General features: G+C 37.9%; 2 protein-coding genes across 3 annotated transcripts in view; both read right to left on the reverse strand.

Moving 5' to 3' along the window:
• The window catches only part of LOC122089229 (SUN domain-containing protein 1-like), a 16880-nt gene extending 12021 nt beyond the window's left edge, over nt 1-4859 (reverse strand). Inside the window, exons 1-2 of one of the 2 annotated variants that reach the window (XM_042658789.1) lie at nt 4714-4859; nt 3478-4614 (exon numbers count right to left, since the gene is read on the reverse strand). In XM_042658789.1, the coding sequence (XP_042514723.1) occupies nt 3478-4542 (1065 nt within the window). In that variant the 5' untranslated portion in view covers nt 4543-4614; nt 4714-4859. Of the gene's footprint in view, nt 1-3477 lie in introns of both variants that reach the window. The other variant, XM_042658788.1, reaches the window with a different exon arrangement.
• Nucleotides 4860-9969: 5110 nt separating this feature from the next.
• On the reverse strand, nt 9970-12163 carry LOC122089000 (60S acidic ribosomal protein P2-like). The gene is made up of 3 exons (XM_042658406.1): nt 11938-12163; nt 10591-10823; nt 9970-10261 (listed from the first exon to the last, which is right to left on the reverse strand). Exons 1-3 carry the CDS (start codon nt 12023-12025, stop codon nt 10235-10237), a joined length of 348 nt encoding a protein of 115 aa, XP_042514340.1. The 5' UTR covers nt 12026-12163; the 3' UTR covers nt 9970-10234.
• Nucleotides 12164-18047: the final 5884 nt, after the last annotated feature.

Genomic DNA, 18047 nt, shown 5'->3' on the forward strand with positions numbered 1-18047 from the left:
AAAGAGGAAGAAGAGAAGACAGAAGGAGCAGAATAGAAGAAGGAAAAAAAAAAGAGACGACAAAAATCAGAGAGGTACAAGATAGAAGAAGATAGGAAGAAGAAGAACAGAAGAGAAATAGAAATCAGAAAAAAAGAAGAAGATCCAGAGAAGAAGAAGAAAGAAGAAGAAGAAGTAGAAGTAGAAGTAGAAGTAGAAGCAGAAGCAGAGAGAGAGGACAAAGGGATAGAGAGAGACGAAGAGGCATACCAGGTTTCCGTCGCCGTCGCCTCAAATCCTGCCGCTAATTGCTCTCAGTCTCCAACGTCTCCAAGGAGAGATATCTCCTCTTGTCGGTAATCCAAAACCCCAACCCCATATTTTTTATTTCCTTTTTCCTACTTCCTCTTTTTCAAAATTACCCCTTTAATTCTGTTTATTTCCCCCAAACCCCTCCCATTATCCTTTATCCCTTTCTATCCCATATTATTCTTTATTTCCAATTAGACCCTTTCTCCACACGTGTCTTCCTTTGTGACTTAAAATGCACCTTCACTATTTACAGTTCTGCCATCCCTGCAAAAAAAAAAAAAAAAAAAAAAAGATATAATTACCATTCTGCCATTCCTCTTTAAGTTTCCATCTAATTACTATATTGCCATTACTCTTTGAATGTAATTTTGTTAATCATCACCATGGTAGCCAATAGTGAAGTTGTTCAACAACTGAACTCCTATAAGGGAGAAACTGATGCAAAATTTGAAGCTATTATGACAATGATGGAATCCATGCAAGCTTTTATTACTCGTTTGGAGGCAATAGATAAAGGAAAGAGTCCCATTCAATCTAGGGATTCTTCCAACACCGTTCCACGGGATCCACCACCACATCATACACCACTGCCACCACCTTCACCACCATATGGAACTGGTAGATATGATGATGGAGCAAAAAGAGCAACAAGATTGGATGTCCTTGATTTTAATGGAGACAATAATCCAGAACTGTACCTTGACTGGATTCATAGCCTAGAGACATTCTTAAGATGGTACGGGTTGACTGAGGCCCAAAATATCCTATTTGCAGAGGCCAAACTAAAAGGCACAGCCCGAAACTGGTGGATCAAGCAACAGCAACAGAACTGAACTCGAGGCATTGGTTTAGTCATTACTTGGGCTGAAATGCATGAAGTCATAAACAGGAGATTCTTGCCTTCTGATTACAAGCAACGCATGCATCTCAGGTTTGCACAATTGAAACAAGAGAATATGACCATGGAAGAATATGTTGCAAGGTTCTATTATTTGGCTACTCGTTCAGATTTTGAGTGGGATGAAAAAGTATTGGTGGCACAATCCGCAATGGTTTGCACCTTCAACTTAGTGTCGCCCTTGCCTCTAGCCGACTGCCTACAATGGAAGACGTTGTTCGAGTAGCATATCAGGTTGAGGAGAGTCTGAAACGTCCATACAATCGGCGGCCATTTACAGATGCTTTCCCTAGGAGTTCTAATTCTATTCAGCCACAATCATCTCAACAAGAAAAGTCAATTAGTAGACCACAGGTTAGTGCTTCATCTATGGCATCTTCACGACTTAGCCGACCGTATACTCCACCTCATCGTGATTCAAACATATCATCTTCACGACCTAATCAGCCATACTCCTCACCTCAGTGTGGTTATGACAGGAACTTAGCATTTCCAAAGGAAGCTATTCAATGTTTCTCATGCAAGGGGTACGGGCATAGAGCTAATCAATGTCCTAACCGGTTGTTAGCCTACATCGACAAGGACAATTTTATACCCTATGCACAAGAAGAGCAATCGAAAACAGGAATAGTAAATCTGGAGGCTGAATGTGATCATGATCCTAATGAGATTAATGATGATGATAGTGATGGTGAGCCTCGACCTTTCTATGTGATCCGTCCTCTTTTGACTACACAGAAAATTCCTAAAGAGGACGATAGGCGCAGTAACAATATCTTTCAAACCAAGGTGCGATGCAATGACAGTTTGTGTAATATGATGATTGACCCCCGGCAGTTGTACCAATGTTGTTACTGAAGATGTTGTTTGCAAGTTGGGTCTAAAAACTGAGCCTCATCCGAATCCCTACAAGGTTGGATGGGTGAATAACAATAATCTGAAAATTCATGAAAGGTGTTTGCTCACGTATTCCATTAGTGGACTGATTGATCAGGTTCAATGTGATGTTCTCCCTCTAAAAGTCTGTCACATTCTACTGGGTCGCCCATGATTGTTCGACAAGAAAGCCAAGCACTGTGGATATAAGAATACATACACTTTTCAGCATGGCGGCCTCGAGATGAAGTTCATTCCAGCAAAAGATCTTCCTCTCAAGCTCAAGAAGACAGTTGGTACTTTTCTCATCAAGCGCATTGACTCTGACGGCATCCTTGGACCTCATCCAAACTCGGCGGAGTCGAGTTCTTTTCAGAAGGGGAGAGTTGATGTAGATATAGTTGCACTTACTTGGTTGGACTAATAGGACCGACTATGGAAGCCAAGGGGCCAAGAAAAACTGGTCCAGCCTAGGTTTTTGGTCCAACAAGGGCTAGTAGTAGTTAGTTTTACATTATGTCTTTTATTTGTCTTTGAGTAGGGTACGTAGGAGGTAGAGAAGTAGGTTTATGTTTGGAGTCTAAGTAGGAGTTTATTTCAGCATTATAGTTATTTCAGCATTATAGTCTAAGTAGGAGTAGTCTTTTATTTTCCCTTTATATATTTACATAACTCAATGTTTAATTTTTTTAGGGTGAATTTAATTTTTAAATTAGTGAATTTGTGCATAGTGTGTGATCCCTTCCCCCTTTTGTGCGATTTTCCCTCTACTCCCTAAGGCTACTCCATCACGAAGCAACCAATATATAATCAAGACCTTTAACCTTTATTAATGTCAAGAGCCAGGAGCACTTTAACAAGAGTCGATGCATCTTTTGATAGGGGTAAAAAACCAGAATTGCAATATGGAGGAGAATCGAGCAACCAAACAATAACACATCCATAGAATCGGAAAATAATTGCAGTGAGATGTTGAGATGGATGAATGCCAAGTGACAGAATAAAACAGGACACATTCCCGAAATTTTCGCAAGCGACCAATAGGTGATAAGATGAGAGAAAATCAAATATGATGGTTAGCTCATGTGCAATGAAGAAGTGAAAACAGATATGAGTCCTTAATATTAAACAGAAAATATGGTCCAATTAGAGTGAATGATGGAACACGATACATATAGCCAACATTAACTAGTTAACGCTTGGTTCAGTGAGTTGCTTTGGGGATTTGAGGGAGGATATAATCCATTACATGCGCATGATTATTGGAATTCACCAAGTTTGGGATTTCCAAAACTATTCGATTACAAACAGCATGTTTCCCAACCTAATGAATGTAAAGCAAGAAAGTACTGGAGGAAAAATAAAATGAAGACTGAGAAAATAAGTGGGGGAAGCTTCGACAGAAACATCACCTTGGCAACATGTTCAAGAGTAATGGCCTCTGGGACAATTGCAGCTCTCAGCCTAATCTCAACCCACCCACTGCTTCCAGATAGAGGAAAACATTGTCCAGGCTCTCCAAAACTTGGCTGCAACATCTTCTGCGCATCGCTATGAACCCCAATTCGGCCAGTAGTTGCAGATAACCAACTTCGGCCATTACCAGGGAAGTAGGGTTCTGAATGCCTAACCACCATGCCCCCACCAGAGGCCAATGCATAATCCACCCTTCCAAGCCCATCAGACGCATGTTTTTCAATCTCACTCGAGACAATGTCTCTGGCCAAGGCCCTAATGTCATCCAAAGTCCAATCTTTATCACTCGCTTCAGGGCTTCTACTCTTCTTCAACTCCTCTGAAAACCGCTCAAAATCCACCTTAGTAATGATACCAGCAGTCATCAACTCACCCAAAGACCCGTCAATTCCATCAGTCCTATCCACCAGTTTCTTCATTTCATTCTCAAGAGACGCTCCTTTCTCTTCTACCTTCGTCAGCTTTCGATCCACAACCTCAACCTGAACCTGTATCATTTTGGATGTCGTCTTTACAAACTTCTCAACCTCCGCAATCCGCCCTTCGAAATCCGACATACCCAGTCGACCAACAGCACTGTCCTCAGACTTGTAAGCTTTCCACATCAATTGAGCAAGAACTAACACAATAAGAAGAGACAACAAATTCCAAATCAGAGTACTAAAACCTCTCTGCCACCAGTGTTTCTCCGGCTTCGGAACCACTTTCTTAGTACGCCGAGGCGAAATTGTGGAATTGATCAAATTCTTCTTCTCCTGCAACAAATCTTTGGGTCTCTCAAGAACCGCCTCACCCCTAATCGAATGACTGAAATCTTTCCCACCAGGTAATTTCTCATCCCCAACGGCGTCAGAAACTCCGTCCCCAACCATTTGGACACTCGATTTCTTCTCTGCAACAACGACAGACCTTCTCCTCGCAGTTGGCTTAGAACCCATAGCCAACGAAGGGCTACCGTCGACCGCCGGATTCGCATTGATCGCGACGGTCGAAGCAGACATCGTTTCACTCTCTAAATCTTACCCTGTGACTGCAACTTCTGGCACCCAACAAAACCTAGATTTCCAAAAACCCTAAAAGGGAGGAAAAGAAGCAACCAGAGTAAGAGAAGTCATGGGGAAGAAGGAGAGATCCAAGATGAAAGAGAGAAAGAGCGAGACGGGGGGGAGTACCAGAGGAGAGGCTCCAAACCTCTACTTGAGATTTCTTTAATCAAATTTGCGATTTCGAAACGACGTGGCTGAGTATGCATGTGGTGATGATATTTTTCTAGTGGGGAAGAAGAGAAGAAGAAGAAGAGAGTGAGAGGTTATGACGAGAAAATGATTTTTATTCAGTTTTTGTACCTATTGAGTATGCGGGCACCCGACCCGTTATAGCATCTCCAGCTAGGGGTGTCAACAGGTCGGGCTGGGTTGGTCCCGGTCGGGCTAGAAATCTTGCATAATAAATGTTTGCTTAAGTCAACGGGTCTAGGTTTGGGGGGCATGGTATGATTTAGATTTATAATCAGACTGATCGGTATTGAATTTTAATCGGGTTATAGAGCTATTAAAGTCTAAACTGACTTTAAACATGCATATCCTAAAATTATTTTTTTTAAATGGGTTAAAGGCCAAAAAACATGTAAGGTAAATCTTTAATAAAGAAGAGAAAAGATATCATGGTTGTTTAAAAAAAAAAAAAAAAAAAGAGATTATGACTGTTACAACCTGCAAAACAAAGTTTAATCAAACCAAATCCTATTACAAAGCAAAGGGTAAGAAAGTTTAATTAGTTTCTTACTAGCAGTGGAAAAATAGAAATTTTATGTAGTATTAAAGGGGTCGGGCTACAATGAGTCAGTTCAAGCCTGGCATAAAAATGTGTAGATTCGGTCGAATGCCTAACGGGCTAGCTACCTACATCATGAATGCTCGTTTAATAAATATGTCGGACCCAAACCCAACACATATCGGGCTCCATCGGGCCTACCGGTGTGGGCACAGAATTGACACCCCTGTGACTCTAACTATTGAAAAACTCAGCGGAGAACTAAAAAAGAAAGGTTTTGGATCTAACATGACTTGAGCCATTGAAATCGATGGGTAGTTGGGCTGGATCTAACATGAGCTTGCCAATCCTTAAGCGTTAGCCCTAGTCATAGCCCATTCCCTAGTCATAGCCCCAGCTCAGGGGTATCAATTGGCGAATTCGGTTCAATTTTGATCGAACTGAATCCGTTTCAGGGTGAGAATAGGTGGATCCAAAATTAAACCAATAAGAAAAGGTTGGATATGGGTTCAAATAATTTGATTTTTTTTTTTTTGTTCAGTTTCAGTTTCATTTTAGGTTTAATCTGATTTTGGTTCGGTTTGTCATATATGTGTGTGTATATATATCATATTTTGTTTGGTATATATTTATTATCGAGATATTTACATACATATAATTTTATGGTTGACATATATGCCACTAAGCATCATTGACATATATGCCATTAGGCTTTAATAGCAAAATAATAAGGCTAAATTCACAAAATTTTTATTGTTCCGACGTCTAACATGTTATGTATGTATGGCGTTCAATGAAACTTCACCAATGTGGGTTGCATATTAGATGATTCAAATCTAGTGTTGGTAAAACTTCAACTGACGTCAAAAGAGATCGTTAGATATCCTAAGAAACTTGAATCGGGATCCTCTCTTGAGTGGTGATCATTTAGATCTTGTCCATAATTGTCTAGACGATAAATATGTGTCCAAGTAGTGATCTAAAGGCTTTTGGTGTGACACCTCTGTTTTGTCAATTGTTCAGATAACTATGGGCTGATCTGAGCGACCACCACTTAGGAGAGGAACCGGTTCAAAGAACCTTGACATTTGAAGACCTCTATTTGATGCCTCATTTGACGTCGGTGAAAGCATGTTTTGTGTAGATTATTGGAAGCCTATAAAGACTATTTCATTACCAGTTGCATCACAATTTTATCACTGGGACAGCTTAAACACATGTGGCTTTACACATGGTTATTTACAGGGTGTCAATAAAATAAAAAATAACATTCTTAGCTCAAAATGCCATAAGGCCTGATCTTGTTTCAGTCATAGGCTCGCAGCTGGTTTAGTAAACAAACACTTCCAATCGATATTCTGGTTTTCAAATATGAATTCCACATATGGAGATGAACATATTTGCTTCTATCCAAATATTTGGATTCAATTAAATCAATAAGCCAAACAATCAAACTTGGCCCTAGTTGGCTAAATCGGATTACATTCACCTCAATAAATCAACAGGGGGCCTACTAATTGGCCCAAATCCTTTTTTTTTCCCCACCTATTTGCACTGCCCGATGAGTGAACTCTCAATTTTGTGTATTGCAATTTGTAAAAGTTGGGCTGATTTGACAAAATAAAAACTCACTCACTATGATGACCGATTGTGGGAACCTAAAAACTCTCGATTCACAATGCCCTTAAAATTCTTTCCTTTTGTCTGAAACTCAAACCTCGCAGTGGCTTGAGAACTCCAGGACTTGCAGCGCTTTGGTGACTTTGGTCATTGGTGGGACGGCGAGTGTGGCGGCTGCGGCGACAACCTCTCTCTCTCTCTCTCTGTGTGAAGGATGCAATTCTCTGGTTTTTTGAGGTTTCATCTCAGAAGAGGAAGAAGGGGCTTTCATGCAGTTTGGCATGGTTCATCGTGACCGAACCAGTCCAGGAGATTAGAGTTTCTGGTTTTCTCAAAACCAGAATCATGGTTCATCATGATCAGTTCTTACACTCGTAACATTGATCATCAATTGCTTAGTTAAACTATAGTTTCAGATCTGGTTCTAATTCAAACTTCGAATCTGTTTTCAGGTTTCCTACTTAACGTGTGTTTCTTTCGGAACTTTGTTTTCTAATATGATTTCTTAAATATGGGTTTGAATGTTGTTTGGGATTTTAACCTTGTTCTAATCCAGCAAGTTTTAAGGGGGTGTTTGGTTTAGTAAATCTTTGGGATGACATTCTTTAGAATGATAATTCTTAATTTTTGGAGTTGTTTGGTTCCATTAGGATGATCCTTATAAGTGAGCATCCTACCTCCCATGAATGACCATATTACAAAGGATGTGTCCCAAATCTGAGTTTACCTCAACACTTAAACTCTGATTTGAGCAACATTTTTACCATATAGTATAAAAGGAGAAAGCAGAAAGACGTTCTCTACGGAAGCCAATATCTCAACCTGCGAGAAACATATACTAGCCTTAAGGCAACCAAACGATTTTTCAGAAAGAAACATAATTAAGAAGAATGTCTATCAAAAGATTGACATTCATATCCGATACATACACCATTTGAATTAAACCAAACAACCATCGAAATCAAGAATGATAACCGTACTGTTCTTCTATCAACCCCTATCGAATGAATCAATTTTCTTCGTTCTCATTTTAGAAAACTATTAAACCTTCAAATTGCTATTGTTTCATTACAACAGTTCCATATTGAATTCTGTATGAATCTCTGAAAATTTTGATATCAAATTCTGATTTTCAGTTACCTAATTTTATCTAGGATTCTTCCTTAAATCTTAAATATGACAATTTGATTATTCTTAACCTGAAGTATTCTCCTTAATAAACATACTATTAATATTATTTTTTGGATAAATATATACTATCATTTGTTATGATAGATATAGAAATGATTTCAAATTGGAAAGCTAGATTGAACTTAAATGTTCATGAAAGCATGAGAGATCAGAATTTAGTTACAAACAACCAGTTTGCTCCCTGATTTTTACCAAACAACCATATTAAACATGTACGGCATCATTGTCGTTCGCCTTTATAGATTATTATCATTAAAAAAAAAAAAAAAAATTTATTACAAACGTATTATTACCGTATGATCTATTTAGTTGCCACATAAATATCTATTCCCGTATTATTAGCATCCCCAAACATTTGGAAATCCCAAGCATAAAAGGTTGAGGTTGTGCAATTCATGTATCATATATGCATTGTTTTATTCTTAAGAGAAAATTGCAATGCCACCCTTTGAACTTTGGTCTTTATTCAGTGCCACCATTTGTACTTTTTGAAATACCAAAGACACCCCCTAATAATTTAAAAAATTTTAAATCCGTCTCTACCTTTAGCCATCCCTATTAAGTGATGGAATATCTGTTAATTTTTATTTAAAATGTCCAAAACACCCCCCATATGATGTGAGTGGACCATATTATCCTTGACCCTTCTTCTAAACTCACTCAAATATAGCTTGTGCTACAGCCATCACTGTCGCTGTCGCCATCGCCATCGCCAAAACGTAAAACTAAGGAAGAATGTGGGATGGTAACAAACCAGACACAATCAGTTCAACCATGTCTGCAAAGAAGTTCTGATCTCTAAGGGAAGTTCTAGTACTGGAGAAGATGACACCCAACCCGAGATTTGATCTTGGGGACGTGAACAGAGTCGACCCAAGTCGACAAAAATCAAGACAATTAACATGTAGAGAAAGAAAATCCAGAGAGACGCAGAGAGAGAAATAACTTACCCCACAACCTATATCAATGACGGTTCTAATGGATCCATCCTTGAGATTGATCAACTTGTCGATATCATCAATATAAGCAGTAACGTCATTAGGGAACATGGTACCACCACCGGGGAACTTGAATCGATCCCCTTCAAATCAAAACCAGTTCTGAACCACCTTCTCCACCGTCAATTCCTTTTGAGGCACATTAGCATACCAGACATAGTCTTGACTCGTTGGCCATTTAAACGGGTACTTGTAACCATATGGCGTCGGCACGCGACATTTAAGCTGCAGCCCACCATTGACGACCTTCCCTGAGGCCATTGATCCCCTCGATCGGCCCATCTTCGCCGACGCCATATCCCTTCCAATCTTTCAGTTTCAAACCAAGAAAAGATTAGCGAAAAATCATCCGAGAACTGGGGATTCAGTGAAAGAAGGAAAATCCAATTCTGCTATGCTTGACCCCTTTCTACCGTGAAAAAACATAAAAACAGATCTCACACCAAAGAGGCACTTGTTAATTGTCATACTACAGGTAGTTAGGTAATAAACGACCAACAATTTGCATTGAAGTATATATACAGCATATCCACAAACTCCCTGTACCACCATAAATAAGAGACCTTAAACAGTTTTTAGGGTTCTCATTATATATATAGGTATCCTAACCATGAAACAATTTCACCCGTGGGGTGAGGTTGGACCATGAAACCCAACTTGACTGCTGCTCAGCATGGCAAGCAAGGGAGGATGGATAGCTAACTCTCCTGCTTTAATATCCACAATCAGTTTTATGGCTGCTTAATTAGTTAATAATTATGGTATTTTATTAATCAAAAAGAAAAAGAGGACTTCCTCAGATAGGAGTTTGAATATGATCAAAGAGCTGGGTTAAAAGACCAATGCTGAGTGAGTAAAAACCTAATATTGTATCATGAGCAGAGGAAACACAATAATATCTTATGGCAAATCAAAAGATACATAGGAATTCAAGTTAAAGAAATCAACCTACAGAATATCAGGCAACATCTTCCTATCTTTCTAATTAACAAAGAAAGAACAAAAACCCTCTAAACATCTGATAAAATAATCCTCCCGCTGACCAAAACTTCAGCCCAAGTGCTATAAAATGGGACGCAATTGGCTTCCTACAAACCAGCATCAGAATCCCTCAGTCGAAAAGACTAAAGCCCATGTCCTGCAACAGGTTTAAACAGAGGGCAACATCAGTAAAAGATGACTATCTAAAAGCAATAATCTGGATTTTCAAAATAACATGAAGAAAGTTACCAGATGATTTAGGTTTGTTCTCTAGCAGAACATGTTTTAAATCTAATGAAGTTATGTGGTATTATAAAAAACAAATAAGAGGTAATAAGTAAATATATCATGATGATTGTTTAGAATTCAAGGTCAGCTCAGTAAGCTACACTGAATAACTTGATACTGCCAAGTTCGACAATCCCTGGGTAGTAGGGGTTGTGAATTGTTCTGGATCAGAATAGATTTAAGGAAAGAAAATATTACATCATCTGACTCCTCTTTCTCTTCCACCTTCTCTTCTTTCTTTGGCTCATCCGCAGCAGGTGCTGCACCACCCCCACCGCCACCAGCACTTGCAGCCACTGCAATGGCTGCACCACCACCAGAAGGCACTGAAGCAAGCTTCTCCCTTCCAGATGCAATCAGCTCTGTAATATCTTTACCCTCAACTTCAGATAGCAGCAGCTCAATTTTATCATCTTCAGCATCAGCCCCAACTGCAATTCCAAATAATGGTTGCTAATATCAAATTAATCTTAACAAATATTATTTAGTTGGAAAAGAATGACAAACTCAATTCTCAAGCATTTGGTTCATTAAGGAATCAGGGTTGCGGATTTCAAATTTACAAGTTAAAGACATAAACAAGTCAGTGTGATACCATTGAACTTCCCAAATCAGGATTCATTAATTTTTGCAAAAGAGGCCAAGAAAATAAATACTCATTTGGCCATGTTCTATAGACTCCTCATCAGTATCATTGTAACCCAATAGAAATATAACTTATGCTTGAATCCTCTAAAGAATTTACGTTTATGCAGAACAGATTTAATTCTTCACTAATGCAACAGCTATAAAATTTGTATTTATTACAAACTGCCAGACATATAACATTCTAGCCCTTCAAGCACTAGTTCCAGGTGGCTTTAGATTAGCAGAATAAAAGAAGCAAATTTGAATATATTTCAACATAACACAGAGGCCTCCATTGATAGTATATGAACACATACAAAACCAAAAACAGAGTTTAGCTAATGAAGACTTTTGGGAGCTAATAATGAGCAAACCATGAAAAAACAAGATCGATCAATATCTAAACAGAACGCGAAGGATAGTATGCAACGCAAAATGAAATTCACAGAATTTTCCTCTGATTAATAAACAAAGGAGAAATACGGCTCATAATCCAGAATTTCACCACGTCTCACCATAAACTAAAAGACTGCGGAAAAGGTGTCGAATAACAGAACTAAGCAAATACTAAAAATCAAAGAAATCCGAATTACTGTCAAATGAAAACTACCAAAACCCATGAAATCCCAAACACGAAGAAAACAAAAAAGAAAAAACAATAAGAAAAAAAAAAATTTTCCCAAGACAATAATAACTATTAATCGAACTCCTCTTGTGGTAAACATTGACAGAGAAAATATAGAAAAGAAATCTAATTATCAATTGATGCGTTAGATTATTCCTGGGTACTAGTTGGTTACTTCATTCACAATATTAATCGAAAACAAAGAAAAATTAAACAATAATAACTAGGATCATAAAATTTCTAAAACAACTGAACCACTAGCGAAAAGGCGAAAAGCTAGAACACTGAAATACCTGATCCAAGAATGTTCTTCAAATCCTCCGCAGAAGGGCTGGTGTTTCCGCCCAGAACAGCGAGCAAGTAGGCAGCGATAACCTTCATTTTTGCTCAGAAACCTTAGACAATCAAATTATTGTCACAGAGAGAGAGAGAGAGAGAAAGAGAGAGAGAGAGAGAGAGACGGATGTCTATAGGCGCAAGTCTGCGACTCCCGTTTCTCTTTACTAATCTAGGGTTTCAGTTTTATACCAAAAAAGAATCTAGGGTTTTAGTTCGTGACCAAAGGGAGTTATCGAGTGTGAGATTACTATTTAGCCTTGGTCTTCGCCCTCTTCTTCTCTCGACTCTCGAGTGGAGTACCAGATAAGGGTGCTAGCCGGTTCCGTTTCGGTTATGATTGGTTCGATTTAGGTTCAGTTCAAAGTGTGAATCGTAGGAACCAAAATCAAGCTGTTTATAAGATGTTACCAATATCTGAAATGGAAAACAATTAATAAATGGTTTCAATTAAAGGGATTTTTACCCCCCAAAATAAAATAAAGGGATTTTCACCATCCAAAAAATAAAGATAAAAGGGAAATAGTGGGATTTTTGCTGACCGTTCTGGAACAATTGTGAAGGAAGATATTTTTGAAATCCGATAATAGAAATTTGATGTTGGAGGGCTTGAACAATGGCATCTAGGCTCAAATTGTGACTTTAGAAATAAATATAATTTAAATTAACTACAAAACATTAGAGAGTGTACATAGAGCGATAAAAAAAAAGGGTACATAGAATGCTAGGACAAACAAGCCGAATATCAATTTTTCTGTCAAAAAATGTAGAATCTTATTAAAGTATTGTTTCAGTTGGTTTTGTAGTTTTCGTTCTTATTGAATTCCTTGATTATCCTCATAGCGGTTTGAGAATTGAAAGAAATACATTTTAGAGATTGAGAAATAAATAAACTAAATTTTAGAGAGAGAGAGAGAGAGAGAGAGAGAATTTTAGAGAATATTTAAGTATAAAAATACAAAGGGTATTAATAATTTGGAAAAATAAAAAGGGTAAAAAAAAAATAGTGAATAAATAAATTATTTAAATAAGAAAGAAGGGTAAAACAGGTAATGAAAAAAAAAGTTAATGAAAAGTTTTTCACAAACTCAAGTTTATGCATTTATTTAATAGTATAATAGTATGATTTTATGCTTTTCTATTTCCAGAAATTAAAGGTCCAAATTTGTCTCTAAATCCCAAGGATTTCATAGGGATCTCCAATAACCAAGAAAATGAGTTTGAAGAGATGAGAGGAAGGTGTTTACGTAGAAATGTAACCCAAAAACGATGTAGAAAAGAGTGGAAAAACAAAAACAAACAATGACACAATGCATACAGATTTACATGGTTTGACTAGATTTGCCTATATCCACAGTGAGATGGGATCCCACTTCATCATCAATAGAGAATATGATTACAACACTTGTCCTCACACCTCTCTCAAATTACTTACAGAGATAAAAGCCTTACAATAAATGTATAATGAAACCCTATATAGAAAATTTACTGAAATACTCGTATAGCCTTAGAAAATTTCCTCAAGAGCTACCACCCTCAAACCCCCCATGTACCCGTTAGTTCGTTGAAGCCCCACAATAATGATAATTAATGCACATGGTGGGCCTACTCCTACGGCCAGGAAGAATCAACCTAGTTTTAATAGAGATGGAATTCAAGACATCATGCCCCCAATTGCTTAAACATGCGAGGTAGTACATTCATATTTAGTATGTTACATTTAGGCTCACAAAGGAATATGAAATCGGGTTGGTATTGAACAAAATGTGATGACAAGCCTCTTCTATAGGGGTGTCAATTTTAGGCCCGACCAAAACCAGCCTGATTAATAAACGTGTTGGGCTCAAGCTCAACCCATGCACAGTATAAGCCCGACCATTTATATAGTAAATTTTGATTTTTTTTTGTTAGAATAAGATATATATATTGATATTTTTACCAATTATGAAATGTAATCAAATGTAACATGCATCTTTTCTAAATGGTTGATGATTTAATAAATATATAAAAAATTCTAAATTCTAGACAATTAAAGTCCATTTAAGGCTTTAATGGTAGATTAGCCCGTTTAAAGCATGATTAACCCGATTAGTAGAAACCCAGTTAAAGCCCGTAATTCGACCAAGCCCGACTCATTCCTTAAATAGGTAAGTCACGATGCAAGCCAAAAGGCTCAAGACTTGACTGGTTGACACCCCTACTCTTCTAGTTAACTTGGAAATAAATTAGATTCGAACCGTCTAACATTCCAGCTAAGCAAACAGATGCTTGTATTTATAAGATTATTCATGGAGCACGATTACTAAAAACATAGAAATACTGAAGAAAAATGTAAGGAAAACTAAGAAAAAATTATGATGTGTAAAGGTGTAGGAATATGATTCTGAATTGGAGTGACATAGGATGTGGTTGGTTACATAATTCGTTAGAAAATCCTTTTAGTAAAACGTGATTCTCTTTTTTTTAAATTGTTTGGTTGTTTATTGAGTTGGTTCTACTTAGAAATACTAATTCATTTGAAACACTTCGTAAAGCTAAATGTGGTTCAGCTGAAAAATAAGATAAATAGCAAACCTCATATTTGACACACATAATCCTAGCCCTCATATAAATAGTCCATGTTAAGTGGTGATTCAAAAGAATCACAAAAATTGGGATGGGTAACTAAATAGTTTTCCGGAAAATCTTAAAAATAAGTATGATTCAACAGAAACACTCTCTATGGACTCATTGCCAAATCCGAAATAAAACTCCAACGAATTATGCAACCAAACACATCCTTAGGGTTTTTCTGTGTTCCTTGCCTTTCCCACTATCTTCACTGAAGCAGTTAGAATGTTTCCTTTGTGAAGATCAATGGAGCTCTGCCTATGTTTTTAGTTCACACCCAAGATTCATCATCTTAGACAATTCATAAGGGGTTTTGGATAGATTCAACATATCAATGAGAAACAACGAAAGAGCTCAAAATCTGCAATATTGTCATGGCACTTCGATTATTTTGTAGGTGCAAAGAACCACGTTTCAAATTTGATCCCAAGGAGAGAAGGGGTAAATAAATGGTTATAGTAGTGGTCACTTAGATAAGGGTTTAGAACCCATAAATGTTTCCCTTTTTGGGGAGAGAATTAACTCCAATGGATGCCACTAGTCCAACTAGAACTCAGGGTAAACTCAAGATTACAGGCTGGAAAGATATTAGGCACTTAGTTCACCTTGTCAAAGATTGATTTCCTTCTAGGGGAATTTACATCACTCCCCTACAATTGACCTCTCTTTACTAAAACTTTCTTACCTTAAAATTTCTTTTTTCCTAATACTCCCCTATATTTGAATTTTTACATATTTTTCTCCCTTGTTCTTTTTAAATACCCAGATTACCCCTCTTTTACCTATTAACCTGTTCATCTCTCTTTCCCTCTCTTATAATTTTCTCTCCCCTCCTCCTCCTCCTCCTCCTGCACACAAGGCAGAAGGGTACAAGGTCTTGGCGCAAATCTCCAGCTCTTAGTTTCTTCTCCGGTGGAACATGCTATCCCGGCATACCCATGTGTGTCTACTGGCTTCAAATCCCCTCAACTCTCACAGCCGCTAACTTAGGCCTGAACTTCATATGTGCACGACCTCCCTTCCTTGAAGAGGATGATGGTGATGGTGAAAGTCTCGATGACACAAAGACCGGTGCCCGATAAAGGCAACGACGACAAAGATGTTAGCTTCTTGTCTCCTCCTTGATGGTTCCTCTCTAGCCCACCCTGCAGCACCTGCAACTCAACCGTCAAGAATGCATCACCCAGACCTGCACTTCGGTGCACCCATGATGCAAGCCGTCTTATATGCAACCATTTTAAAGCGCCCTTCTCACTCTTCTCCTCTTCCCCTCCACCATTCCAAGCTACAATGGCAATACCAATGGCAGAGAGCATTGTAGATTTGCTTCTGCTTATGATGAGTCTAATGGTAGTCCTTTATCCTCTTGGCATTTAAGCCATGGTGTTTCCCTTCTCTTTTTCCCGATCTCGTTTGATCAAGATAAATTGAATTTAAAGCCAAAACCAATTGGACCAACTCTTTTTTTCCCCCATGATCTTTCCCATAATTCCTTCTCTTTTGTTTTGATTCATTTGGATGCCCTCATTTTCAAGTTTCCCATTCACAAATTTGTTTTTATTTCCCTTTTGCCTCTGCAATTTTCTTCTTGTAGTTTTCATTGAGTTTATGTAAATTTATTGTGAAACAAATTTACAATTTTGGAAAAATCCAAAAATGGCTGCATCGTCTGACATCAATGATCCTGAATGCTCATTTTTTAAGTTGAATTCAGTAGGAGTTTCCAATGGTAACATTATTGTGCAGGAGATTTAACATTTTCTTTGAGTTGATTTCATCTCCAAGATGGGTTGCGGGGTGAGTGTGCGGAGAAGATGGGTAGGTGGGATTGCAGGAAGAAGTAAATAAATGGAAGAGAAAAAAAAAAAAAAACCGTTAATTTATTTCAGACCTGCGTTACTTTTGGAATTAGCCTAATGTAATAGTAAATATTACAAAAACATTGTTAATTAAAATAAGTACTTCCATCTGCTGCATTCGCTGTTCTATGCAGCAAGTGACCAATGCCATAGGATATAACCGTTCTCTACTTTAATTAAATTTCCACATTGTTTTAATTAGCTTGCTTCTCATGCTGGTTTGTTTATTTAGAATAGAAGCTGACCCATTTAATTGGGATAAGGTTGAATTGTTGTTATTTATATAGAAAAGAAAATGAGAACTGCCATAACTTTTAGGGCTCTTATCAAACCCTAGCCAATAAATAGAATCTAGTAATCGTTGTTTTTCATGTTCTTTATTGTTTTTAAAACTTGAGGCCGAGCTTACCTATACAAAGTGTTCCATTTGAAAATTTTGATTACCCTAGTTTGTAAGAATTTAAGGTACTTATACAACCATGATTACAAAAGTTTCTATTTTCTTTTTAAATTCATTTTATTTTTCTTCCCTTAATTTGCAATCAGGCAAGCCGCCTGAACAGGTAAAGATGATGCTATATTGCTATCATCCAATGCTACCCCACAGATTTTCTTTTCTTTGGTGCTACCCTCCGTATTTGGGATTTCAGAATTTAACTCATGTTGCCAAATTTAGTTCAATAAGGGATTATGTTCTGTATCAGGGAACGTAGCTCTATGCCTATGCTAGATCCAATCAATGCTCTTTTCTAATTAGTTCAATATATGGAGGGCAAGAAGGTCATTTTAATAGAAAGAAGAGAGAGACTGACACAAGGGTGTAACGCAAGAGCCACACTCCTGGACTAAGAACTATGCTTTAAAATACCTACCCTAAAAACCTACAAGTGTATGGCTCCATTGGTGAACTTATGGTGCACTAAGCCCATGCCCCCTCCCCGGCACACTGACGATTCTCACTCACTCTAAAATGCACACCCCAACAATAAACATCCAGAAGTAAACCGCACCAAAATTGGATGGAATGACCAAACCAGGCGGTTTGACACCCTTACCCCACCATGAAAGAAAACCTCTTGCGTCGCCTTGTGGTATAGGTATCTGTTTTTACTCTATACTTAATTTCCTTTTCCTCCCGATGACAACAAATCTCTGTAAAATGCCCACACGACGCCCTACCACCAGACAAACCCACTCAAGAAAAATGTAGAAAGAAGAGAATGCTCGTCAGATTGAGTATTCTATCCATATCTTATCCATCTCCTGCTTTCCTTTTCCTTCCCCTTGCTGGAAAAAACAAAAGCAAGAAAGAATAAATAAGACTTATTGAGCGGTTAAATTCGTTAGCAAAAAGTGCAGGAGGAGGAGCATCAGATCTCACTCTCTACCTCTTTCTTATGGAACAAACATCTAACTTTTATCTCCTATATATAAACCTATCATCACCTCAATTCTAGGTTGGTGTAGAGAGAGAGAGAGAGAGAGAGAGAGAGAGTCCAGCATCAGATCAGTTGGAGAGCTCGGCCCCATAATATCTGCTTTCTGAAGCGAGATCGATAAAGGCAGTTCGTTTGGTCTCGGGTTTTCTTCCCAGCAGA

Source organism: Macadamia integrifolia, chromosome 9 (genome assembly GCF_013358625.1).
Source record: "Macadamia integrifolia cultivar HAES 741 chromosome 9, SCU_Mint_v3, whole genome shotgun sequence".
Classification (NCBI taxonomy): domain Eukaryota; kingdom Viridiplantae; phylum Streptophyta; class Magnoliopsida; order Proteales; family Proteaceae; genus Macadamia; species Macadamia integrifolia.